Raw genomic sequence first — 26,524 nt, forward strand, 5'->3', positions numbered from 1 at the left:
TGAGTTATTTTCAGAAGACAGTAAATCTACACTGCTATACAAGCTGTACACTGACTACTCTAAGTTATATCCAAGTTTTATTTCTATAGTGTTGTCCCATGAAAAGATATAATAAAATATTTGCAGAAATGTGAGGGGTGTACTCACTTTTGTGATACACTGTATATATACAGTATGTATAAATATATATATATATATATATATATATATACACATACAGGAAATATATATATATATATATATATATATATATATATATATATATATATATATATATATATATATATATATATATATAACATTTTTTTACACGTAACTAATGTTAACACATGCTGCTGACTTTTGTTGTCTACAAGTCATTTTTTGCAAGTCACGAGTCATTTGAAATGAGTCTGAATCGAGTCTGAAGTCGCTGTGTGTGCAACTTGCATGCGACTCGGACTCAAGTCCTAATCTCTGGCTCAACCAAAACTATTTTTTGCTGACGGCATTAAAAAGTGGGTACGACGCTGGGAAAAATGCATCAGAAGGTGACTATATTGAAAAGTGATGTAATTTGGTTTTGAAATTATTAATAAAGAGTTAAAAAAGTGCGGAAATCTCTCTCTCTCTCTCTTCTCTCTCTCTAGTGACAAATCAGACTAATCCAAAGAAAGCACATGTTTTTTAAATATTTTATAGAAAAAAATGAAATATAATTTGAAAATAAATATGGTTTACTACATTACACAGACACAAATGTTAAAATTTAACATATATACATTGACTAAATAAATAAAACAGAATGTCAATAAACTAAAAGCACTCTCTCCTGTGATATGACAGTAAAATAAAAAGGTAGCAGGTGTTTGGTGGCCTATTATTTCATTTGGCAGTTTATTCTTACAGGCATAGAGCATTCATAAGACACTTAATAGTCTAATCTCTTTCCACATATTCTTTGTCTCACACACAATAGTTTATAGAGAAAATGTTGAGGGCAAACTATGGGAATGTAATCTTATAAAAATTAACACTGCACTTAAATAGATATCATTACCTAGAGAGTAAGAATACTGAACTAAAATTATGGACTTGATGGGTAATAAAGAATATTAAAAACAACATTCAAATGACCTTCTATGTTTTAAATTTCTTTAAGTTCTTGTGATTTACTGCAGCCTGAATGACAGAAAAATACAGTTCTACAGAGATACGTCATCATAAATCTTAAGTAGTCATCTGTCTGTCAGTAGAAAAAAAAAGTCAAGTCACATAATCTAGGCAAAGTGGTTTCCTTACAGATGTCTTTTTGAAAACAGATGAGACCAAGGTCCTTTCTGTTTCACAGCGATTTCACTCTGGATACTGCAAACCAGGCACGTTGATAAAAAAGAGCTTCAAAAGGCTGTTTATGACAACTGCCAGTAGTGTTTTGTGCGACGCTGCGCGATGTGCACTTCAGTCAGTCTTCATGTCGTTCATGTTCAAATAAAAACTGAATATAATTCCATGGCAAATCCAGTGATATGCTGCATTATGTGTTCTCAAGCAAGCTGACACAACCAATCCTTAGTCTCTTTAGCAGCAAATCTATTAGTACTGTAGTTTTCAGTCTTCTTATATGTTGCTAATATACACATTTATAATGGAAACATACATGGCAGTAGATCTGCCATCCCATTTACACTTGCTGACACTCTGTCCCTCTCAGACAGTCCAGGGGAATGCTTCCAGAGTCCAGGGTTGAACAGTCAAAGCTGAAGGTTCAAAGTGCTGTGCTATGAATGAACTATTCCTTCATCCCAAAATCCATAGAAAGGATGACCTCTTCTCATCTCCTCGGTTTGTCACATCTATAAAAGAGAAAGGACAGGACCTAAGCATTAGAAAATCAACCAAGACTCACATGCATACACAAAAAAAAGCTTCACAAAAACATTTTTATTTAACATAGAAAAAAATCCAAAACAGATCCTGCATGTATGAGGGTTCTTCAAAAAGTTTCCGCACTTTTTTAAACTGTATTTATTAAGAATTCAAAAAAACAAATTTCATCACTTTTCGACAGTCACCTCCCGATGCATTTTCCCAGCGTTGTACCAACTTTTTAATGCCATCAGCACCTTTGCTTTCACATCATCACATGAAAATCTTCTTCCCCATAAAGCTTCTTTGAGCGGTCCAAAAAGGTAAAAATCAGATGGCGCTAAATCCAGACCGTAAGCTCTCTCTGTCTCTCAGACACGATCAATTACTACTTTTCCCGCCCTCACTGTTTCTAACGAAAATATAAAAGTGCTGAAACTTTTTGAAGATCCCTTGTACAGTTTCATGGTTTGTATAAACCCCATTTCTGAATAAGTTAGTCTTTATAAGCAGTCTTTATGGGTCATGCCTCACCACATTGTGCCAAACTCTCAGGAGATAATCACCAGTCAGTTGAAAAAGAACATTTCTTAATGCAAGATTACATAATTTAGTCGTTCACCATCTACTGTTCATAATATTGTTAAAAGATTCTGGAGCGATATCAGTTCCTAAAGGGCAAAGCCAGAAACCACTGTTTGTGTGTGACCTTTTTTTGCATTTCCCCCTATTTCTCTTCCAATGTAGTCATATCCAATCATTTGGTAGATCCTCTATATTGCACCATGGATCAGCCAACAGAGGTCAGTTGCATCAATTATGAGAAATACCCTCCAGCAATCCAAGCCGAGCCAATCGTTGTCCAGGTAGGCGCCCGCCCTGAGTTCGACATGTCAGCTCTGGTGTGATACCGCTGCCCCACCCAAGCGCCCGAATGTGTGTGACCTTTGAGCTCTTGGAAGTGTTATGTGTTATCTATCCATCCATCCATCCATCTTTTAATGCCATGTTTACTCTTGTAAGTTACATTCACGGCAGGACAGGTTTATGTGGGTGCTTTGTATCCGTTAGGTAGTCTCTGATATTATATGTGTATTCCTAATTTTAGTGATTGCAATAAAGTTCAAGGTTAAAAATGTCTTTCATTGTTCCAGCTATGGAGAGTTTTTGTCTTTCCCTTTGGTATTTATGGCACTCAGTTAGTATGTGTTTAATCGTGATGGGTAATTGGCAGTATTCACATTGCGGGGCATCCTCCCCCTTTATCAAGTAGGAATGTGTAAGTCTGGTGTGTCCAATGTGACATCTAGAGTAGATAACTTGATATTTACGTTTTCCTGGGTATGATTTCTGGCAGATTTTTATGTCAGGGCATATTTCATAAAGCTTGTAACCTTACACTAAATGCTGCTGCATCAAGAAATGCAACTTGTAAGACTATTACACAAAATAGCCAGGGCACATCTGGTATGGTCTAAAAGACAGGGGAGACGTGCTCTGGTCAGATGAGTCAACGTTTTAGTGAAAAATGGATGTTGGCTTTTGCACCTTTTCTCCTTTTCCAGTCAGGATTTCATCTTCTGTCATGGTATGGGGTGCATCAGTGCCCATGGCATGGGTGGCTTGCATATGTGTGAAGTTACCACTGACACAGAGGTGTATATTGGGATTTTAGAAAGACACATGCTGCCACCAAGGTTATGTTTTTTTTAAGGGAAGTCTGTAGGTCTCATTCTGTATGTGCTACAACAGTGTGGCTTTGTCGACACAGAATGCGTGTGCTTGACTGGCCTGCCTGCAGTCCAGGTGTGATAGCTTGTTTTACCACTTCGCCACCCAAGCGCCCGAATGTGTGTGACCTTTGAGCTCGTCATGTGATAAATATAGCCACACATCCTTGGGAGTGCTTCTGAAAACCATTGTAACCTACCTACTGTACCTACCTACTGTACCTACCTACCGTCAGAGGAGTCCATGTTTTAGTGAAAAATGGATGTTGGCTTTTTCTCTTTGATGTAGAGAACTCAACATCTGTCATGGTATGGGGTGCATCAGTGACTTGCATATGTGTGAAGGTACCACTGACACAGATGTGTATATTGGGATTTTAGAAAGACACATGCTGCCACCAAGGTTATGTTTTTTTAAGGGAAGTCCATAGGCCTCATTCTGTATTTGTTACAACAGTGTGGCTTTGTCGACACAGAATGTGTGTGCTTGACTGGCCTGCCTGCAGTCCGGATCTTTTTCCTATAGAATGTGTATGGTGCAGCATGAGAATCATGAGAACAGGAGAATCAGATGGGGACCACAGACTGTTGAGCAGCTAAAGGTGCAAGCTGTAGCCTAGTGGTTAGGGTACTGGGCTAGTAATCAGAAGGTCGCTGGTTTAAGCCCCACCACTCGGGCGTGTCTTAATTCATATTACTGTGCTGACTACATAAAATATTTCTTCACCACCATTAGTGTCTTTTCTGTGTAATATTTACTATGTGGTTAAGCTGTTTTCCAATGCTGTGGGAAAATAAACGCCAAGACGGATATCATAAAACTCAAACACTGCAAACACTGACCTGCATGTCCTTTCATTGAGCTCTAGCTGCTTTAGCTTGCAGTCGGCCTCCGTATGTTTGCATGAGCACTGGCACGTTTCAGGATCCTGAACGAACAACCTTTTTCTCCTCTCGGAACACGTACTGCAGCAGGGCTTACAGTGGGTACTGCAAACAAAGACAGAGCAGAAAGAACTGAGAAAAGCTATTGTAAAATTGACACATTTTATATCAATGAACTGAAAGCATGTTTTGACCTGCCCTATAAACACAGAGAAATGCAGGGGTAAGGATTTGGCAGCATAAACCAACAAGCAATGGATTGTGTTAAACCAAGCCTTACGCTTGGCATGGAGCCACAGGGACTTGGGAGTTAGGCACAGCATGGCATGCACCTGCAAGCCCTGCTGAGGTGTGAGACATAAAACGACAGCATCAGACACACACACTCACACAGGATATTTCTGCCTGTTTATTCTCTCCTAAACCATTTTATCAGCTCCACTACCATATAGAAGCACTTTGTAGTTCTACAATTACTGACTGTAGTCCATCTGTGTCTCTGCATGCTTTGTTAGCCCTCTTTCATTTGGGTGGTGGATCATTCTCAGCACTGCAGTGACAATGGCATGGTGGTGGTGTGTTAGTGTGTGTTGTGCTGGTATGAGTGGATCAGACACAGCAGCACTGCTGGAGTTTTTAAATACCGTGTCCACTCACTGTCCACTCTATTAGACAATCCTACCTAGTTGGTCCACCTTGTAGATGTAAAGTCAGAGATGATCACTCATTTATTGCTGCTGTTTGAGTTGGTCATCTTCTAGACCTTCATCAGTGGTCACAGGACGCTGCCCACGGGGCACTGTTGGCTGGGGTTAGGGTTAGGCTGCTGTGTCTTATCCACTCATACCAGCACAACACACACTAACACACCACCACCATGTCAGTTTCACTGCAGTGCTAAAAATGATCCACCACCCAAATAATACCTCCTCTGCAGTGGTCCTGACCATTGAAGCACAGATGGACTACAGTCAGTAATTGTAGAACTACAAAGTGCTTCTATATGGTAAGTGGAGCTGACAAAATGGACAGTGAGTGTAGAAACAAGGAGGTGGTTTTAATGTTATGGCTGATTGGTGTATATCCGACCTTTATCCGTCCTTCAACCCCTTCTTTTTCGCACTTGAGGCTCATCCACTTCTGCACAGGCGCCTCGGTCCTCTAACCAGGTCTTTGCACAGCGTTTGAAGACCCCACCCACTTAGTCTGGCATTTTCCCACCCAGCAGACTCAGTGGCCAATTTTGTCTGCTGCAGGCCCTGCCACCTGTGCGTGGAATCTCAGCGCTGGTGTGTAAGCTGTGCAACCTGGTCTAAAGACTGAAGATTTTGATGAGGGTGGAAACATTTGCCTTTTCTCTCTACATTTCTTCCAATCTATACTAGTCCAATTTTTACTTCTATTAAATTTTAAGTCATTAGCTGCTTTTTGGAAGGAGAAAATAAAGCTTTAGAAACATCAGAAACATGCAAATACATTGCCATAGAAGACCTAAAAAGACCTTAATGTTTTATATGTATAAGTCTCTCACATTAAACAAAGTTTGTTAGATTTCTTTATGGTCAAAGACTAATAACTGCTAGATTTCAGCACAAAACGGCACAATATTAAATACAGAAAGAAAATACTTGTTAAGTGAGTTCAGTTGAGACTTGTGTATCTGCAAGTAAGCCAATAAAGAATTTGGTTGTTTTAGACAGACTAACATTAAGCAATATAACAGCATTTTTTAGAGAGACCGCAATGTCATGCACCGTAGATATGTTCTCAAGGTTGATTTCACCAAAACACCTGACGTCATCTACAACTCTAGTTTTGCTCATGTTTGTGAGTGCTGGCAAACCTTCCAATTCAATTTTGGATACTTGAACAATAATGCAGGTCTCAGACTAAATAATTTATTCGTGTAAATATGTGATGGACATTTTTTAGAAAAGAAGTGTGCTTATTTTTCCATTATGGGGGAAAAACTTTCTAGAGGCATGAACAAACACTAAAATATTTGTGTGATCAAATATTTACTCAACTAATAAATGTTTCCAGGAAAAAACAAGTTTGGCGCATGTGGTGCAGTGGTCTTATGCCTAGTTCACACTACACGATTTTCGCTCCCCAACTGGTCGTTGCTAGATGTGCCACTCGGAGGCAACTCAGTAATTCATGACAAAACGTAGTCTGGGAGACCAGGCAGACTTGTCTGAGGTCATCAAGGTGATAGATCGTGTAGTGTGTAATCCCCCATTGCTGATCAGTCGTGTAGTGTGAAATCCACAGTGACTCAAAAGACTCCCGATGTGTAGTGTAAACTGTACAGCGATCTGAACAACTTGAAAGTTGTGTAGTGTGAACTTAGCATGATGTGATCTCAAGCTGTTTAGTTGAGTTTCTGCCTGTGCTATTAAATAGCTAGGCGCCTACTCAGACACAACCGGCTGTGTATGAGGGCAGGAATGGTTGAAGAGGGGTTCCTTATTGCTGCTGCAATCACAGCTGGTCTGTTAGCTGGTTAATGCATCTGCATAAGGGATAGTCTATTCACAGGCAGCAGTGTGGGATTCTCCACACACGATTCTGCTCTTTGCGACACCCCGTCTCTGGCAGGTGAAAAGAAAAGGTTGGAGACTGTGTGCGTGCAAGTATTTGGTCAACAGTGCCATATTTTTGCTCCATGGCATGGTTCTTTGCGAACTGCTTTTGCTTTTTTAATTGTAAGGAACATCCTACTAGAGTGGCTGAACTGTATATGGGGTAAATCAGTCACTTCAATTGATGACTGGTGTGTACTGATGGCTACTTGAGAGTTTTAATGTGATTGGTTAATTCTGAATATTGCCACATCTCCAATCATAAGAGGGTGTGCACATACACTGATCAGCCATAACATTAAGACCACCTCCTTGTTTCTACACTCACTGTCCATTGTATCAGCTCCACTTACCATATAGAAGCACTTTGTAGTTCACAGCACTGCAGTGCAGTGAAACTGACATGGTGGTGGTGTGTTAGTGTGTGTTGTGCTGGTATGAGTGGATCAGACACAGCAATGCCGATAGACGAGCGATCGTCTCTAACTTTAAATCTACAAGGTGGACCAACTAGATAGGAGTGTCTAGAGTGGACAGTGAGTGGACACGGTATTTAAAAACTCCAGCAGCGCTGCTGTGTCTGATCCACTCGTACCAGCACTACACACTATAACACACCACCACTATGTCATTGTCACTGCAGTGCTGAGAATGATCCACCACCTAAATAATGGTGAAACAGGGTGAAAGCAGGCTAAAAAAGCATGTAGAAAAGTAGATGGACTACAGTCAGTAATTGTAGAACTACAAAGTGCTTCTAGATGGTAAGTGGAGCTGATGTCAGTGCCATGTGACCCCACACTGATTAACGGTCTTGAGGAGCCAAAATGATCTGTATCTGTGGGCAGTCTTGTGAGAGATGTTGGCTTAAAGTTGGATGGGAACAAGGCTGCATCAGGGTGAAAAAAAAAACCCTAATTTTAATTTTCCAACCCAATCATAACTCATGAAGGCAGAGCTTGATGTAGCAATGGTATTCAAAATCCTAGCTTTGACCAAAGTCACAGACTACTAGACTAAATAGTATACTTTATGCATTGTAAAAGGTATACACATGTGGTTTGGAGAGCAGCCAGGATATAATGTCTGTAGAGGTGAAAAATCAACATATAACATGTTAGTTTGGTGTAGTGTGCCGCAAATGATAACAAATGCAGTTAAGAGAAATATCAGCCTTTGTAGGATTTACACTGCACACTGTGCTGTAGTGTTAGAAAAAAAAAATCACTTTACGAAAATGAGCAACGGTGCTTTGGAGGCCACCCGAGTGCAGTTCCTAGTCAATTTTATTAATGAAGTTCCCAGGCAAATCTTATTTAGAGAAAGGAACCTGGCTTTACAAGACCAACAGTCTGATAGTTGTACAAGTACTATACAAGTAGAGCCTTAGGGTTTGGCATACATTCATGATGACATCAAATTAAACTCAGTGGCTCCTATGCTGTTCCAGTAATCCATGTATTAAATACAGTAAACCTTGGGTACATACTCTAAACATTAATTATAGCACACATCTTTAAAAATCAGTACCACTAAAAGACCAGAGATTACACACTAACATCTGCGCATTACAGAAACTGTAACAGCGTACTGACTAACTGAACATGCCATGCTGCTTATGTTCCGGTTACTAGGAGATCCTGATGGCCAAACAAACATGGCAACTTTAATTAAGCTTTTTGTCTAGTTTCACAGTTGTGGAAATACTGTTTTTGTTCTTTGATACTTTGTGTATTTTAACCCAATACAACTCCTGGCACCTAGAAGTAAATAACACAGGCATAGTAAGGGTTGTCTTTGAATGATGTTACAAATCAGGTTTAAATTTCATCATTTAAATGTATGAGATAGACATGACATTCATTAAAGTAAACTGGTATACTGGTATTTTAAGTATATGGCTGTGCCCATGTGTACTAAGTGAGGTAAAAGCATTATTTAAAAAGAGAAACACCAATGGCCTTACTTTATATATTTTGTTTTATGCATTTTCTCCCCTTTTTCTCCTGACTTTTTAGCTCCCTCTTCACTAATGCCGACCCCCGCTCTGATTTGAGGAGAACGAAGCTAACCCATGCCCCCTCCAACACGTGGGCAGCAGCCATATGCATTTTGTCACCCACACTAGGCGAGTGCATATATGCGAATCAGCTTTGTGTACGGAGAGACACACCCTGATCCGCACTCTTTCCCCGCCTCTGTGCAGGCAGCTTCAATCAGCCAGCAGAGTTTTGAGGAGACCCTATCTGGCTTAATACCCCACCCCTATATGAACAACAGGCCAATCGTTGTTCATGTGGCTGCTTAGCCCAGCCAGATGGCAGAGCTGAGATTCTATATGATGTATTTGAAATCCCAGCTCTGGTGCGCTTGCATGTGTTTTTACCGCTGCGCCACCTGAGTGGCAATCAGCCTTACTTATATTTAATAAGTAAGACCCTACCTAACTCACGGCCATGAAAATCATGTCACGGACGTCACGGACAATGAGACGTTTTCTGTGAAATGAGCCATTTTCTGTAAAATATGCAATTTGCTGTAAAATTCAAAAATGTAAGGTTTGTGTTTAGAGATTTAACATTTTGCATTCACGTAACATAAAATATGAGGCACAATATGAGGCGGCCCTAGCAATCAAACGGCATCATAATTAAATTAGTATAACAGACTTTTCTGTGGTGTAGTGTGCTAACAATGTTTGATGTATGTGTTCACGTATTGAGTGCATTTTGTCCCTTTGGGGATTCCATAAAGTGTGCTTCTGTACACATGTGATCATCTCTCTGTAGTCTGTGCTCAAAAGAACAAGCCAGTAAAGTATTATGCTCCAGATAGTTTGTCAATTATTTCTTACTTTATGAACTCAACAAACTCTAAAGACGCTTGGTTACACTAGCAATCAGTTAGACAAAATGCCCAAGATGTCGAAGTCTACAGCAGCTAAAAACACAATTCGGGTAACTGAGTTTGGAAAATTCCAGGACAGTGTGTCAAAACACAGATGAGTATTTTGGTCTTTGAGAGGGAGGTATTAAGGTAGGCTGTGCTGTGTATTGTAGCTTTCATTGATTCTATCATTTAATTTATGAGCCGTGAAATGGCACTTTTGTTTAAAAATGTGTGATTTGTGAAATTAAGCACATTTTTCCATGAATTTAGTAGGGCCCTATTAATAAGGCAACCCTAAAACCCATTTTTTTCAATGTTTCTCACTTTGCAGCTCACACATAGTTAAAAAATTTTGGGTAAAGTAAGTAAAATAACAGCATAGCAAGCAAATAAATAAATAAATAAGGTTTTAGTCTTATCACTATGCATGAAACAATCAGATATAAACATAAGTAATAATTTCTACCATTTTTCTACAAAAATACTAGTACCAATCAGCCATAACATTTAAACCACCTGCCTAACATAGTGTCGGTCTCCCTACTGCTTAATCAGATTAAGATCTGCGGAATTTGGAGGCCAGGTTAACACCTTGAACTCTTAAACAAACTCTTATCATGTTCCTCAAACGAGTGATGAACAATTTCAGCAGTGTGGAAGGGCACTGATATTAGGAAATACTTGTTGCTATGAAGGGGTGCACTTGGTCTGCAACAATGTTTAAGCAGGTCAAAATAGCATCCTAATGAATCCCGGGACACATGGTTTCCCAGCAAAACACTGAACAGAGCATTCCTCTCATAGTGCATCCTAGTGCCATCTATTCTATTCTATAAAAGAAAGCATAATTCAGCAGGCAAGGCCACCTTCAACTATTGCTCCATGGGTCTGTTCTGACGCTTGCATGCCCACTATAGCATGTATAGAGCACAACCCAAGACCTGTCATTTCTGGAGATTATCTGACCAAGCTGTCTAGCCATCATAATTTGGCCCTTGATCCTTAATCCTGCCCATTTTCCTGCTTCCAACATATTAACTTCCAACATGTTAAAGGCTGTTCACTTGCTGCCTAGTATATTCTACCCCATAGCAAATACTGTCTCAATACAATAGCATGTGTTATTCACTTGTCAGTGGTTTAAATGTTGTGTACTGTTACCAGTAAAAGAAAATTACATATATTGTGATAAACTGTTTTTAGGCCTTGGTGATAGGACAATAATTATCGGTCTTCAGCAGATTGTTGTCATTAGAGTTTGCATAATTTTACTTTTATGTCCAAAAAAGCTACAAAGGCATAAAGCATACACTTAGTCAAAATTAGTGCACAGTAAAAAACCAAGCCAGATGATGCAACTGGATTCTTTTTAATGGATGCTACACAAACGTTTCTTTGTTAAACTAAACAAGTAAAACCATTACGCTATTTTAAAATGGTAAAAACATTAACATGGAAAAGAATTGATATTTTGAAACCCTACAAACATGCTTTGTGTATTTGCAGCTTCCAGACAGTGGAAACGTGTATTGTGGTCAGATGAATCAGTATTCCAGGTCTTTTTTGGAAAAAATGGACGCCATGTGCTCCGGACCAAAGGCGAAAACACCCATCAAGACTGTCCAAAAGCCACTAAAATTTATTTTACACCAGAAAAAGCCCTTCTTCAGAGTTCATACAATACAAGCATAAAAAAGCAAACTGATTTGTTCACTCTAAACTGCTCTTTTAAAAAGCCCTGCTCCAAAGGATATAGGTAAGGCCCTACCTAATTTACAGCAGTGAAAATTGCGTCACAGACCGTGAAATAAGCTAGTTTCCATGTAATATGCAATTGCTATGAAATTCAAAATTTAAGATTTGTGTTTAGCAGTTTAACACTTTTTGTCGAGTAGCGGATGAAATATTAGGTGAAATATGAGGCGGTCCTAGCAATCATACAGCAATTAAGTTAGTGTAACAGACTTTTCTGTGGTGCAGTGTGCTGACAATGTTTGATGTGTGTGTTTACGTATTAAGTGCATTTTGTCCCTTTGGGGATTCTATAATCAATGGGAAAGTGTGCTTCTCTAAACATGTGATCATCTCTCTGTAGTTTGTGCTGTAGTTTGTGCTTTAGCAGTTTAACATTTTTTATCGAGGAGCGTATGAAATATGAGGCACAATATGAGGCAATCATATGGAAATTAAGTTAGTGCAACAGACTCTTCTGTGGTGTAGTGTGCTGACAATGTTTGATGTACGTGTTTACATATTAAGTGCATTTTGTCCCTTTGGGGATTCCATAATCAATGGGAAAGTGTGCTTCTCTACTCATGTGATCATCTTTCTGTAGTCTGTGCTGCCCCTCAAAAGAACAAGCCAGTAAAGTATAATGCTCCTGACAGTTTGTCTATGTACAGTATATATTTCTTTCTTTCAGTATATTTCTTTCTTTATAAACTCAGCAAAAGATGCTCGGTTACACTAGAAATCGGTTAGATAAAATGTTCAAGATGTCAAAGTGTAAAGCAGCTAAAAACATGACTCGGGTAACTGAGTTTGGAAAACTCCCAAACTATTATGTGGACGCAGAGGACGGGGTGTTGAAACAAGAAAAGAGGAGCTATTAAGGTAGGTTGTGTTGTGTATTGTAGCTTCCATTGATTCCATCATTTAATTTATGAGTGTTATTTAATGACTGCTGTGAAATGTGGCACATTTTCCCGTAAATTTAGTAGGGCCCTAGATATAGATAAGCACAGTTTAATCAGGTTGGCATAATATATAAAAAAAATATAAGACATTAAGACATGCAAGGAAAATGTGGGGATTTGTGTCCTTATTTTTTTTCCTAAAAATAAGCTGAAACATGGACTCATCTGACCATAGCACGCATTTCCACTGCCGTTCGGTCCATCAGAGATAAGCCCAGAGAACTAGGCAGGATTTCTGTATAGAACTGATGTGACTTAAACATTTAAACATTTAACACAGTATGCTGCTGCATCAAGAAAATGCAATCTAAAGCTCTGTTATTCTAAGTACTTCTAAGCCCATGTGGTTATATTTACAGTGCTACCTTGTAACTCAATGTCCCCTAAACTCAAAATCTTTGAAACTCAACGCCCTTCATCGAGAAATTTGTACCCTTAAACTCAATGTGTTCAAAGTATTTATTTAATTTTAAATTAATAATGAACAGTCACTTTGTTCAGCGCTCAGCTTGAGCGGTGCGGTAATACATCATCAACGTGCAAATATGAGATGAATATATATACAGTGTATCACAAAAGTGAGTACACCCCTCACATTTCTGCAGATATTTAAGTATATCTTTTCATGGGACAACACTGACAAAATGACACTTTGACACAATGAAAAGTAGTCTGTGTGCAGCTTATATAACAGTGTAAATGTATTCTTCCCTCAAAATAACTCAATATACAGCCATTAATGTCTAAACCACCGGCAACAAAAGTGAGTACACCCCTTAGTGAAAGTTCCTAAAGTGTCAATATTTTGTGTGGCCACCATTATTTCCCAGAACTGCCTTAACTCTCCTGGGCATGGAGTTTACCAGAGCTTCACAGGTTGCCACTGGAATGCTTTTCCACTCCTCCATGACGACATCACAGAGCTGGCGGATATTCGAGACTTTGCGCTCCTCCACCTTCCGCTTGAGGATGCCCCAAAGATGTTCTATTGGGTTTAGGTCTGGAGACATGCTTGGCCAGTCCATCACCTTTACCCTCAGCCTCTTCAATAAAGCAGTGGTCGTCTTAGAGGTGTGTTTGGGGTCATTATCATGCTGGAACACTGCCCTGCGACCCAGTTTCCGGAGGGAGGGGATCATGCTCTGCTCAGTATTTCACAGTACATATTGGAGTTCATGTGTCCCTCAATGAAATGTAACTCCCCAACACCTGCTGCACTCATGCAGCCCCAGACCATGGCATTCCCACCACCATGCTTGACTGTAGGCATGACACACTTATCTTTGTACTCCTCACCTGATTGCCGCCACACATGCTTGAGACCATCTGAACCAAACAAATTAATCTTGGTCTCATCAGACCATAGGACATGGTTCCAGTAATCCATGTCCTTTGTTGACATGTCTTCAGCAAACTGTTTGCGGGCTTTCTTGTGTAGAGACTTCAGAAGAGGCTTCCTTCTGGGGTGACAGCCATGCAGACCAATTTGATGTAGTGTGCGGCGTATGGTCTGAGCACTGACAGGCTGACCCCCCACCTTTTCAATCTCTGCAGCAATGCTGACAGCACTCCTGCGCCTATCTTTCAAAGACAGCAGTTGGATGTGACGCTGAGCACGTGCACTCAGCTTCTTTGGACGACCAACGCAAGGTCTATTCTGAGTGGACCCTGCTCTTTTAAAACGCTGGATGATCTTGGCCACTGTGCTGCAGCTCAGTTTCAGGGTGTTGGCAATCTTCTTGTAGCCTTGGCCATCTTCATGTAGCGCAACAATTCGTCTTTTAAGATCCTCAGAGAGTTCTTTGCCATGAGGTGCCATGTTGGAACTTTCAGTGACCAGTATGAGAGAGTGTGAGAGCTGTACTACTAAATTGAACACACCTGCTCCCTATGCACACCTGAGACCTAGTAACACTAACAAATCACATGACATTTTGGAGGGAAAATGACAAGCAGTGCTCAATTTGGACATTTAGGGGTGTAGTCTCTTAGGGGTGTACTCACTTTTGTTGCCGGTGGTTTAGACATTAATGGCTGTATATTGAGTTATTTTGAGGGAAGAATAAATTTACACTGTTATATAAGCTGCACACAGACTACTTTTCATTGTGTCAAAGTGTCATTTTGTCAGTGTTGTCCCATGAAAAGATATACTTAAATATCTGCAGAAATGTGAGGGGTGTACTCACTTTTGTGATACACTGTATGTGTGTATGTGTGTGTGTGTATGTGTGTGTGTGTGTGTGTGTGTGTGTGTGTGTAGAATAACAGTCCAATTCACTCTGAAAGCTGAAAGCTCCACATGTATCTGTGTTTATCTGGATTTTTCTCCTGTTTCTCTTTTAAACTTGTGTTACAGCTTGGGTTTCTGAGAAATTGTAATAATCAGCTTTTTATTTCAGAGTTTTTATATTATATGTGTTACTTTCAGTGTATAAGTGTCAAAAACAACCCCATTACTTTACATTAGCCTAAAACATATGCAAGTCCACAGGACCATGGAACAGAATAACAGGTTTCCCATACATCCTTATGGGAAAAAATACCTTGAAACTCAACGTCTTTTAAACTCGATGCCACCGCCAGAACCAATTGACGTTGAGTTTCAAGGTACCACTGTATTATGATAGCATGACATTTTCTCATGTGATACAGTCGAGAGCTCAAACATTATACATATGAAACAGTGGTTTCTAGCCTTGTCCTACACAGACTATAAAAATCGCCAAATTACAATGTCATGTTTGGTAGCTTGGGAAAGACCTAAATAACAATTTTGCATTCATTTAGGAGAATCAACAAACCACAGATTCTTGTTCTTTCATTTTACAAAATGTCCAAACTCCGCTGGAAATGAGGTTTGTACATGTTTTTGTTTTGTTTAATTCTTAACGCCATGTCAGCTACTATGGCTATTATCATGGCTAGCTATTAGATTGTCTTTAAACGTCAAAGTGGTGGGTCGATTTGCTTTCTTTACTTGTATGTACAGTAGACCCTTGAGTTACGAACGGTTTACCATACGAACATTTCAGGTTACGAACGATCTTTTTCAACTTAACGCACGAACAAATTTCGGATTACGAACAGAAATTCGCGAAACATGTGACGTCATGAACAAGTTGACTCTCTCTCTCTCTCTCATATATAGATATATAGATATATCTATATATATATATATATATATATATATCTATATATCTATATATCTATAGATCTATATATATATATATATATACACAGGGGTTGGACAATGAAACTGAAACACCTGTCATTTTAGTGTGGGAGGTTTCATGGCTAAATTGGACCAGTCTGGTGGCCAATCTTCATTAATTGCACATTGCACCAGTAAGAGCAGAGTGTGAAGGTTCAGTTAGCAGGGTAAGAGCACAGTTTTGCTCAAAATATTGCAATGCACACAACATTATGGGTGACATACCAGAGTTCAAAAGAGGACAAATTGTTGGTGCACGTCTTGCTGGCGCATCTGTGACCAAGACAGCAAGTCTTTGTGATGTATCAAGAGCCACGGTATCCAGGGTAATGTCAGCATACCACCAAGAAGGACAAACCACATCCAACAGGATTAACTGTGGACGCAAGAGGAAGCTGTCTGAAAGGGATGTTCGGGTGCTAACCCGGATTGTATCCAAAAAACATAAAACCACGGCTGCCCAAATCACGGCAGAATTAAATGTGCACCTCAACTCTCCTGTTTCCACCAGAACTGTCCGTCGGGAGCTCCACAGGGTCAATATACACGGCCGGGCTGCTATAGCCAAACCTTTGGTCACTCGTGCCAATGCCAAACGTCGGTTTCAATGGTGCAAGGAGCGCAAATCTTGGGCTGTGGACAATGTGAAACATGTATTGTTCTCTGATGAGTCCACCTTTACTGTTTTCCCCACATCCGGGAGAGTTACGGTGTGGAGAAGCCCAAAGAAGCGTACCACCCAGACTGTTGCATGCCCAGAGTGAAGCATGGGGGTGGATCAGTGATGGTTTGGGCTGCCATATCATGGCATTCCCTTGGCCCAATACTTGTGCTAGATGGGCGCGTCACTGCCAAGGACTACCGAACCATTCTGGAGGACCATGTGCATCCAATGGTTCAAACATTGTATCCTGAAGGCGGTGCCGTGTATCAGGATGACAATGCACCAATACACACAGCAAGACTGGTGAAAGATTGGTTTGATGAACATGAAAGTGAAGTTGAACATCTCCCATGGCCTGCACAGTCACCAGATCTAAATATTATTGAGCCACTTTGGGGTGTTTTGGAGAAGCGAGTCAGGAAACGTTTTCCTCCACCAGCATCACGTAGTGACCTGGCCACTATCCTGCAAGAAGAATGGCTTAAAATCCCTCTGACCACTGTGCAGGACTTGTATATGTCATTTCCAAGACGAATTGACGCTGTATTGGCCGCAAAAGGAGGCCCTACACCATACTAATAAATTATTGTGGTCTAAAACCAGGTGTTTCAGTTTCATTGTCCAACCCCTGTATATACACTCCTGATCAAAATCTTAAGACCAGTTAAAAAATTGCAAGAATTTGCATTTTGCACTACTGGATCTTAAGAAGGTTCTAAGTAGAGCTTCACAATGCTAAAAGAAGAAATGGCCGCAAGAGACAAAAACTTTTGAGCAGGCAATTTATTGAAAACAACAATTTAACTGAAATAGGCTGTTCATCAGTTGATCAAAAGTTTAAGACCATAGCTAAAAAAAAAACGAAAACCCCCTCAAAACAGAAATCAAAGTGTCAAAAAAAGGACTCAGTAATGAGTAGCTCCACCATTCTTGTTGATCACTTCAAACAATCGTTTAGGCATGCTTGATGCAAGTGTTTTCAGGAGGCTAGTGGGAACGTTGCTCCAAGTGTTGAAGATGGCTTCACAGAGGGCATCCACTGTCTGGAACTGATGTCCATTTTTGTAAACTTCCCTTGCCATCCATCCCCAAATGTTCTCATTCAGATTTAGATCAGGGGAACACGCAGGATGGTCCAAAAGAGTGACGTTATTCTCTTGGAAGAAGTCCTTTGTCAGGCAGGCATTGTGAACTACAGCATTGTCCTGTTGAAAAACCCAGTCGTTACCACACAGACGAGGGCCCTCAGTCATGAGGGATGCCCGCTGCAACATCTCCACAAAGCCAGCTGCTGTTTGATGCCCCTGCACAACCTGAAGCTCCCTTGTTCCATTGAAGGAAAAAGCACCCCAAATCATGATGGCGCCCCCCCACTGTGCCGCGTAGAAAACATCTCATGTGGGATCTCCTTGTCATGCCAGTAACGTTGGAAGCCATCAGGACCGTCAAGGTAAAATTTTTTCTCATCAGAGAATAAAACTTTCTTCCAACTTTCAATGTCCCATGTTTGGTGCTCCCTTGCAAAGTCCAAACGGGCAATTTTGTGGCGTTGAAGAAGACGTGGCCTTTGAAGACGTTTTTTGTTTCTGAAGCCCTTCCCTCGCAGATGCCGTCTGATGGTTATTGAGCTGCAGTCAGCACCAGTAATGGCCTTAATTTGGGTCGAGGATTGTCCCGTGTCTTGACGGACAGCCAATCGGATCCTGCGGCTCAGCGCTGGTGAAATGTTTTTGGGTCTACCACTTGACTTTTTTGTTCCATAACCCTCAGGGTCTTTTAATAAATGCAAAATGACTGTCTTACTGCATCCAATCTCAGCAGTGATGGCACGTTGTGAGAGGCCTTGCTTATGAAGCTCAACAATCCTACCACGTTCAAAGTCAGTGAGCTTTTTTGCTTTTGCCATCAGGAGGTCTTGACAGTGTAAATACTTGACAGAAAATGACATGGAATCCAAATTTCTGCGCACATTTTGGCTTTTAAAGGCCGTGGTCTTAAACTTTTGATCAGCTGAAAAAAGCATGTTTGAGTGTAAATGCAGTTTTCAATAATTTGACTGCTTAAAAGTTTTTGTCTCTTGCACCCATTTCTTCTTTTAGCATTGTGAAGCTCTACTTGGAACCTTCTTAAGATCCAATAGTGCAAAATGCAAATTCTTGCAATTTTTTAACTGGTCTTAAGATTTTGATTAGGAGTGTATATGTGTATATGTATATATATATATATATACAGTGTATCACAAAAGTGAGTACACCCCTCACATTTCTGCAAATATTTTATTATATCTTTTCATGGGACGACACTATAGACATGAAACTTGGATATAATTTAGAGTAGTCAGTGTACAACTTGTGTAGCAGTGTAGATTTACTGTCTTCTGAAAATAACTCAACACACAGCCATTAATGTCTAAATGGCTGGCAACATAAGTGAGTACACCCCACAGTGAACATGTCCAAATTGTGCCCAAAGTGTCAATATTTTGTGTGACCACCATTATTATCACTGCCTTAACCCTCCTGGGCATGGAATTCACCAGAGCTGCACAGGTTGCTACTGGAATCCTCTTCCACTCCTCCATGATGACATCACGGAGCTGGTGGATGTTAGACACCTTGAACTCCTCCACCTTCCACTTGAGGATGTGCCACAGGTGCTCAATTGGGTTTAGTCCATCACCTTTACCTTCAGCTTCCTCAGCAAGGCAGTTGTCATCTTGGAGGTTGTGTTTGGGGTCGTTATCCTGTTGGAAAACTGCCATGAGGCCCAGTTTTCGAAGGGAGGGGATCATGCTCTGTTTCAGAATGTCACAGTACATGTTGGAATTCATGTTTCCCTCAATGAACCGCAGCTCCCCAGGGCCAGCAACACTCATGCAGCCCAAGACCATGATGCTACCACCACCATGCTTGACTGTAGGCAAGATACAGTTGTCTTGGTACTTCTCACCAGGGCGCCGCCACACATGCTGGACACCATCTGAGCCAAACAAGTTTATCTTGGTCTCGTCAGACCACAGGGCATTCCAGTAATCCATGTTCTTGGACTGCTTGTCTTCAGCAAACTGTTTGCTGGCTTTCTTGTGCGTCAGCTTCCTTCTGGGATGACGACCATGCAGACCGAGTTGATGCAGTGTGCGGCGTATGGTCTGAGCACTGACAGGCTGACCTCCCACGTCTTCAACCTCTGCAGCAATGCTGGCAGCACTCATGTGTCTATTTTTTAAAGCCAACCTCTGGATATGACGCCAAACACGTGGACTCAACTTCTTTGGTCGACCCTGGCGAAGCCTGTTCCGAGTGGAACCTGTCCTGGAAAACTGCTGTATGACCTTGGCCACCATGCTGTAGCTCAGTTTCAGGGTGTTAGCAATCTTCTTAAAGCCCAGGCCATCTTTGTGGAGAGCAACAATTCTATTTCTCACATCCTCAGAGAGTTCTTAGCCATGAGGTGCCATGTTGAATATCCAGTGGCCAGTATGAGAGAATTGTACCCAAAACACCAAATTTAACAGCCCTGCTCCCCATTTACACCTGGGATTTTGACACATGACACCAGGGAGGGACAACGACACATTTGGGCACAATTTGGACATGTTCACTGTGGGGTGTACTCACTTATGTTGCCAGCCATTTAGACAATAATGGCTGTGTGTTGAGTTATTTTCAGAAGACAGTAAATCTACAGTGCTATACAAGCTGTACACTGACTACTCTAAGTTATATCCAAGTTTCATGTCTATAGTGTTGTCCCATGAAAAGATATAATGAAATATTTGCAGAAATGTGAGGGGTGTACTCACTTTTGTGATACACTGTATATATATATATATTAGGGCTGTCGAAGTTAACGCGATAATAACGCATTAACGCGATTTCAATTTAACGCGATTAAAAAAAATAGTGCCGTTAACGCAAATTCTAGTTCATGTTGAGACTTGACTGGTAGAACAAACGTTTTAATGTCGGACTTGCCACCGTTTTTCATTTGCGGTTTGTTAACATAATGCAACCGAGCGTTGTAGTGATGCACTTGCTTAATAAAGAAATAAATACACGCTATATTCACAAGTTGTCGGGAGCAGAACACTTATTAACTTATTCTGTTAAGGTACCAAATACCGGAAAGCTGAGTCAAGCACGTTAGTCCATGCACTATGGAAGCCCCAAAGGGTCAAAACACACTCACTTCGTGTAGAAACGGCCATCAAACCATTGTCACAATACAACCACAGAAAAGTCTGTTACAATAACTACGCCTTATCCCACCTAAAGCACCACTGATCTACAATGTTTGCTGATGGAGAAATTCTAAACTACAATCTGACATTTACTGCCTAGTATGTGAGTGAATAAAACTCCCTTACAGTTTTCTCTTGTCCCAGCAGTTTTTAACATCAGTACATTTAGCATAAAATGTGTTCACCATTTTAATTGTAACATTTCACTTAAAAATCCTTGTTTTCTATAACATTTACACAGATTTTTTAATGTGATTAATCGCGATTAACTATATGAAATTCTGAGATTAATCGCGATTAAAATTTTTAATCGTTTGACAGCCCTAATATATATATATATAAAATGTTCTCAAAGAATGTGCAGAGGAAGCAAAAAAAAAAAAAAAAAAAATCACTATTTGTTGTGGTATAATTACTCCTGCCAGTAGCGGTCACTGTGTATCAGACAGAGGGGACAGCGAGTGAGAGAGAAAAAGGAATTCGGCTCAGTAAAGTATTCTTTCTTTCGTGCAATTACACCTACAAAATACAACACTATTGAAATAAAGAAGGAAATAATAAAGAAATATGAGAGTTATTGTTATTTCTGGTAGATACATTTTATAAAAAAAGAAGGAAATATATTATGGTGTTTGGTACAGCACACGTACTGTACTGAAATGTGATGTGTGTTTTATGTACAGTATAGTACTACTACTGTGTATTGTTTATTATTGTTTATTACAGTAATGTCTATTCTAGAATTTAAGAGTAAGGGAAAATATACTTGTATTTATAACAAAAAAAGACCATTTAAGACATTAGAAGGGTTAGGTAAGGGGGTGGTTTGGGAGGTCTGGCACAGATTAATTCTGTTTACATTATTTCTTATGGGAAAAATAGGTTTAACACCTCTTTGGAACCAATTAAATTCGTAAGTCAAGGGTCTACTATATAGTGTTTTATATGCCGTTTTTAAGTGCAATTGCTTCCAAGAATTTATGCAGTTTTTGGGGGGTACTGAGGTGAAGATTTCCTTGTAGCTGTTCATATTGTAGAATTTTGTTCTGATGGTGTTCATCTGTTGGCATGAATAGAGGATGTGTTTAATAGAAGTTCTTGATCCACAGAGGGGGCAAGTGGGGGCATAGTCTCCTTTTAGCAAGTAGGTATGGGTCAATTTGGTGTGGGTTTGTACATAAAGTCAGAAGAGAAGGTTCCAACACCTAACCTACCCCTAACCTTTAATTTAAAAAATGCATTAAGCAAATAAGTATTGCATTAGTATGACATTGGCAAAAAATGTGAAAACCTCTTTTCCCTGCGTCATAACAGCTTTATGCAATCCTCTTTGCCGTGCCTAATGATTATTACAAACACATCTGTATTAGTATCATACAAACTCAAAAATGCAAGATCATTAACATTTTACAATGGGCTACCCAATCACCGAAATAACAGACAAATGAAGGAATGCATTCCTTCCCTCTTTCAGTGTATGAAAAACAGATGACTTCAAAGTAAATAATTAAGAAAACACCATAGCAAATGGGTAACTGACAGCAGTGTCTCAGACCAAACAATCTGCTCAAGAAAAACTCACGAGCTAGTAATGTCGGCCAGACCCATTTCAGCAGTGTAAAAAAAGTAACACATAGGACAGATGGTCCTGATTGAACGTGGTATGACCACAACATTAATTAAGATCATAAAAGATTAGTACCATCATCTGTAAGCCGTACAGCTGAAGAAGAGGGAGGGTGTTGGTGTCATTATACGCGTTCTTTTTTTATGGTTCATAGAGCTAGATTTGCTTAGATTTCCATTGTTTTTCTGTACATCAAACCACTTAATTAGACTATGATCACATTCAAGTAACTTAGCAAATTGCTGCATTTCCAAAATTATTTCTTGCTAATTAGCAAATCAGGCCCTAAGAGTAAAGAAGAATGGGTGGAAGGGGTGGAGGGATGCACTTGACATTGGATTATTAATAAATAAAATTAAGCTAAGGGTGAAGGATGTTGATGATTATTGGGGATTAATGCGAACTAAATGAGTTTTGTATGAATTAAATAAGACAAAAAATCTCCTCCCAAATTAATTTGATAGCCAAGAGCATAACACTCAGGTGCAGGTGGACAGAGGAGAAAGCTGAGGTAACATACAAGTCCTGCAATATGTCACCGATTTTCTTTCGCCTTCCTTTTTGACCTTTTCCTTTCTGGGGTTTTCTGGAAAAGTAACAATAAACAAAACAAGAAACGAGGTACAATCTCAGAATTGGGGCAAATAATGCAAAAGGTCAATGATACACAGCCAATGTAGAGGAAATAAATGTGTGTATGGGGAAAAGCAGAGTCATCAACCAGCTTCTTTCTTATTTTGATTCTCATAGTGAGTGATCAGATAGGCTCTCATTTGTAATAAAGGGAAAATAGGAAAACAATAAAACAGAAATGTAAATTCAGCATAAGCAGTACGGGTCACATGACCCATAAATAGATTGACGATAGATTTTGTCATCTAACCCTTTATCCTGGTCAGGGTCACGAGGATTGGGGGGGGATGGAGTTTGTCAGGCAGGAATACCTCCCTCTCAGACCCTGCCAATAATGTCTGTGCCGCCCGGCCGATAGCACCACTGAGATTCAGCGTTGGCGTTGGTGTGCTAGATGGGTAACCAAAACTGGGTAAAATAGGGGTATAGCAAGTCTCAAAACAGAACAATCAGAATCTGTAAAAGTCAGACTTAAAAGCACACTTTTATCGGAGCACCAAACATATCAAGGTCTATAAATTCCTAATCAAGACTAGTTAACCTCGGATTATAAAACAATCTTAAATCTTCTTGTTATCTTAAAAGATGGAGAAGTAGATCGATTTTGGAAGTACAACACTTGCCTAAACTCATTTACTGGTGAGGTAGCAAGACCTAATGTATTGTATACTGGTGTAAATACCTTCATTCAACCACATATTGCATTTTGGAATTGGAACTGTATATGTCAAAAGAAGATATATAAAATTAATACGATAAATTAAGCTTAGAAATCAGGCCCTTGAACAACCACATTGAGAGTTATAAGCTGTAAAATGATTGCACTTACTTTTCTGTCTTTTCCTGGATGATGTTTTTCTTTATTCTAAAAAAAATAAGAGTAAAATAAGAAAATGGGTTACACTGTTTGAAAGTTTGGATTTTAATATAATACTAAATACAACTAAGCACTCCAGTGTTGCCTATTAACTTAACACATCATTCTTAGTATGGCCAGCTTCAACTGCATGGCTTTAAATAGCAAGGGAAAAGCATAAAAAAGAAAGACTTAGGTAAAGATTAGGAGAAACAAAGAAGGTGTATTGTGTTAGTAACTCATAAGGTGCTTAAATCAAAGTTTTAACATTGTGTGAGTTTGTGTGTGATTATAATAGTAAAGCTTTATACCTGCATTCACATTCAGTGTGTTCTGTAAAACTCATTGGGTAGTTCCGTCTGATGCGCATGGGTTTTAATTTCTGTACCTGTTAAAAAATAAATAAATAAAAAAAGGCATTAAAATTCTGTAAGAGTAATACACATAATGGTAATTAATATATGACTAAATTATTGTATATTTATTACAATTTAAGTGAGTAAGTTGCATCTTTTAGAAAATTGACATGAATTTTAGAATTTCCTGATACACCAACAAGACATAACATTATGACCACCTCCTTGTTTCTACACTCACTGTCCATTTTATTAGCTCCACTTACCATATAGAAGCACTTTGTAGTTCTGTTTCTCTGCATGCTTTGTTAGCCCCCTTTCATGCTGTTCTTCAATGGTCAGGACTCTCCCAGGACCACCACAGAGTAGGTATTATTTGGGTGGTGGATCATTCTCAGCACTGCAGTGACACTGACATGGTGGTGGTGTGTTAGTGTGTGTTGTGCTGGTATGAGTGGATAAGACACAGCAGCGCTGCTGAAGTTTTTAAACACCTCACTGTCACTGCTGGACTGAGAATAGTCCACTAACCAAAAATATCCAGCCAACAGCGTCCCATGGGCAGTGTCCTGTGACCACTGATGAAGGTCTAGAAGACGACCAACTCAAACAGCAGCAATAGATGAGCGATTGTCTCTGACTTTACATCTACAAAGTGGACCAACTAGGTAGGAGTGTCTAATAGAGTGGACAGTGAGTGGACACGGTATTTAAAAACTCCAGCAGCGCTGCTGTGTCTGATCCACTCATACCAGCACAACACACACTAACACACCACCACCATGTCATTGTCACTGCAGTGCTGAAAATCATCCACCATCTAAATAATACCTGCTCTATGGTGGTCCTGTCCATTGAAAGACAGAGTGAAAGCAGGGTAAAACGGTATGTAGAGAAACAGATGGACTACAGTCAGTAACTGTAGAACTACAAAGTGCTTCTATATGGTAAGTGGAGCTGATAAAATGGACAGTGTAGAAACAAGGAGGTGGTCATAATGTTATGCCTTGTATGTGGTATGACTAAATTAAATAGCCTGCAAATGTATAAACTTAAAACAAGCGTCTAACGTTTTTTAATAAAGAGACGAATATTTTGTACAGAGGGACTGTAATTATCAGTTTTTATCAGTTTAATTGTTCTAAAAAATTCTAAGATTAATGTTATTTTAAGAGTTGCACGCAAATTATGCTGATTACATATTTGGTAATGAAAAACATTACTTTTATTTAGCATTTTCATTTGCTCTAATGGGCTGACAGTACAGTGGATTCTGAAAAGTATTCAGACCCCTTGATTTCTTTTGTGAACTTTGTGTTGTAGATTTAATTTTGAATGGATTTAACAGTCATTTAGGTGGTAAACTGCATAGACCACTACCCCTGGGATCCAGGGCTCGAATCTCCATCAGTGCTATCAGCAGGTCATGTGTCGATATATGCAGACATGATTGTGTGTCTGGGGGTTGGGAAATGACCCTGTGATGGATTACCAGTCTGGGGTGTGTTGATGCATTGTGCCCAGTGATTGAAGGGAAACCAAACCTACTGCAACCCTGCCAGAATAAATTGGTAGTAAAACATGAAAAGGCAGTTCACAGATGCTTACCATCCAATCTGATAGAGCTTAAAATGTTCTAAAGGCTATAAAGAATGTAATAAATAACCCAAATCCAAGTGTGCAAGGCTTGTAGGGAAACATCCAAGAAGACTTGCAGCTGTAATGCCACCAAAGTGCATTGAATACGTATTGAATGAAGGGTATGAATCCCAAATTTTAAATATGATACTTCAGTTTCTGATTTTAAATTATTTTATCTAAACTAGAAAACATGTTTTGATTTGGCCATTATGTGATTGATTGTAGACTGATGGATACAATTGGCAATTATATTAAAAATCAAACCCACAACACAATAGTCAAGGGGTTGTAATGCTTTGTGAATCCACTGTAATATAGTAATGTAATATGTAATATAATATATAATGAACTCATTAAAATAAAATTCATTTTGTATATTAAATAACTGACTGAATAATGAAGACACATCTAATTAAAAATGTATGAAAGAAAAAAAGTTATTTTTCCCCATTTCTTCTCAATCCTATCATAGCTATTTCCTCAATTAGCCAATTTAGGCAAATGTGTATAAACAAAACTATTTTGTAGGTTATTTTGTTAATTTTCTTGAATTTAATTTATTTAACTGACAAGAGTACAAAAAGATTTTTCCAATGTCTTTACTGATCAACTTAAAATACAGTATATATATTTTTAAATATAAACACATTTAGAATTAAA

General features: G+C 39.4%; 1 protein-coding gene across 7 annotated transcripts in view; it reads right to left on the minus strand.

Moving 5' to 3' along the window:
* Window positions 1-660: 660 nt before the first annotated feature.
* Window positions 661-26,524, minus strand: part of vegfab (vascular endothelial growth factor Ab) — a 32,743-nt gene continuing 6,879 nt past the window's right edge. For 3 of the 7 annotated variants that reach the window (XM_062994673.1, XM_062994678.1, XM_062994677.1), the window contains 6 exons: window positions 24,179-24,255; window positions 23,841-23,876; window positions 23,262-23,401; window positions 22,899-22,964; window positions 4,422-4,568; window positions 661-1,835 (listed from right to left, as the gene is read on the minus strand). In XM_062994673.1, the coding sequence (XP_062850743.1) occupies window positions 4,453-4,568; window positions 22,899-22,964; window positions 23,262-23,401; window positions 23,841-23,876; window positions 24,179-24,255 (435 nt within the window). In that variant the 3' untranslated portion in view covers window positions 661-1,835; window positions 4,422-4,452. Of the gene's footprint in view, window positions 1,836-4,421; window positions 4,569-22,042; window positions 22,091-22,898; window positions 22,965-23,261; window positions 23,402-23,840; window positions 23,877-24,178; window positions 24,256-26,524 lie in introns of those variants that run through there. The other 4 variants (XM_062994675.1, XM_062994674.1, XM_062994679.1 and 1 more) reach the window with 4 other exon arrangements.

This window comes from Trichomycterus rosablanca, chromosome 1 (genome assembly GCF_030014385.1).
Source record: "Trichomycterus rosablanca isolate fTriRos1 chromosome 1, fTriRos1.hap1, whole genome shotgun sequence".
Taxonomy (NCBI): domain Eukaryota; kingdom Metazoa; phylum Chordata; class Actinopteri; order Siluriformes; family Trichomycteridae; genus Trichomycterus; species Trichomycterus rosablanca.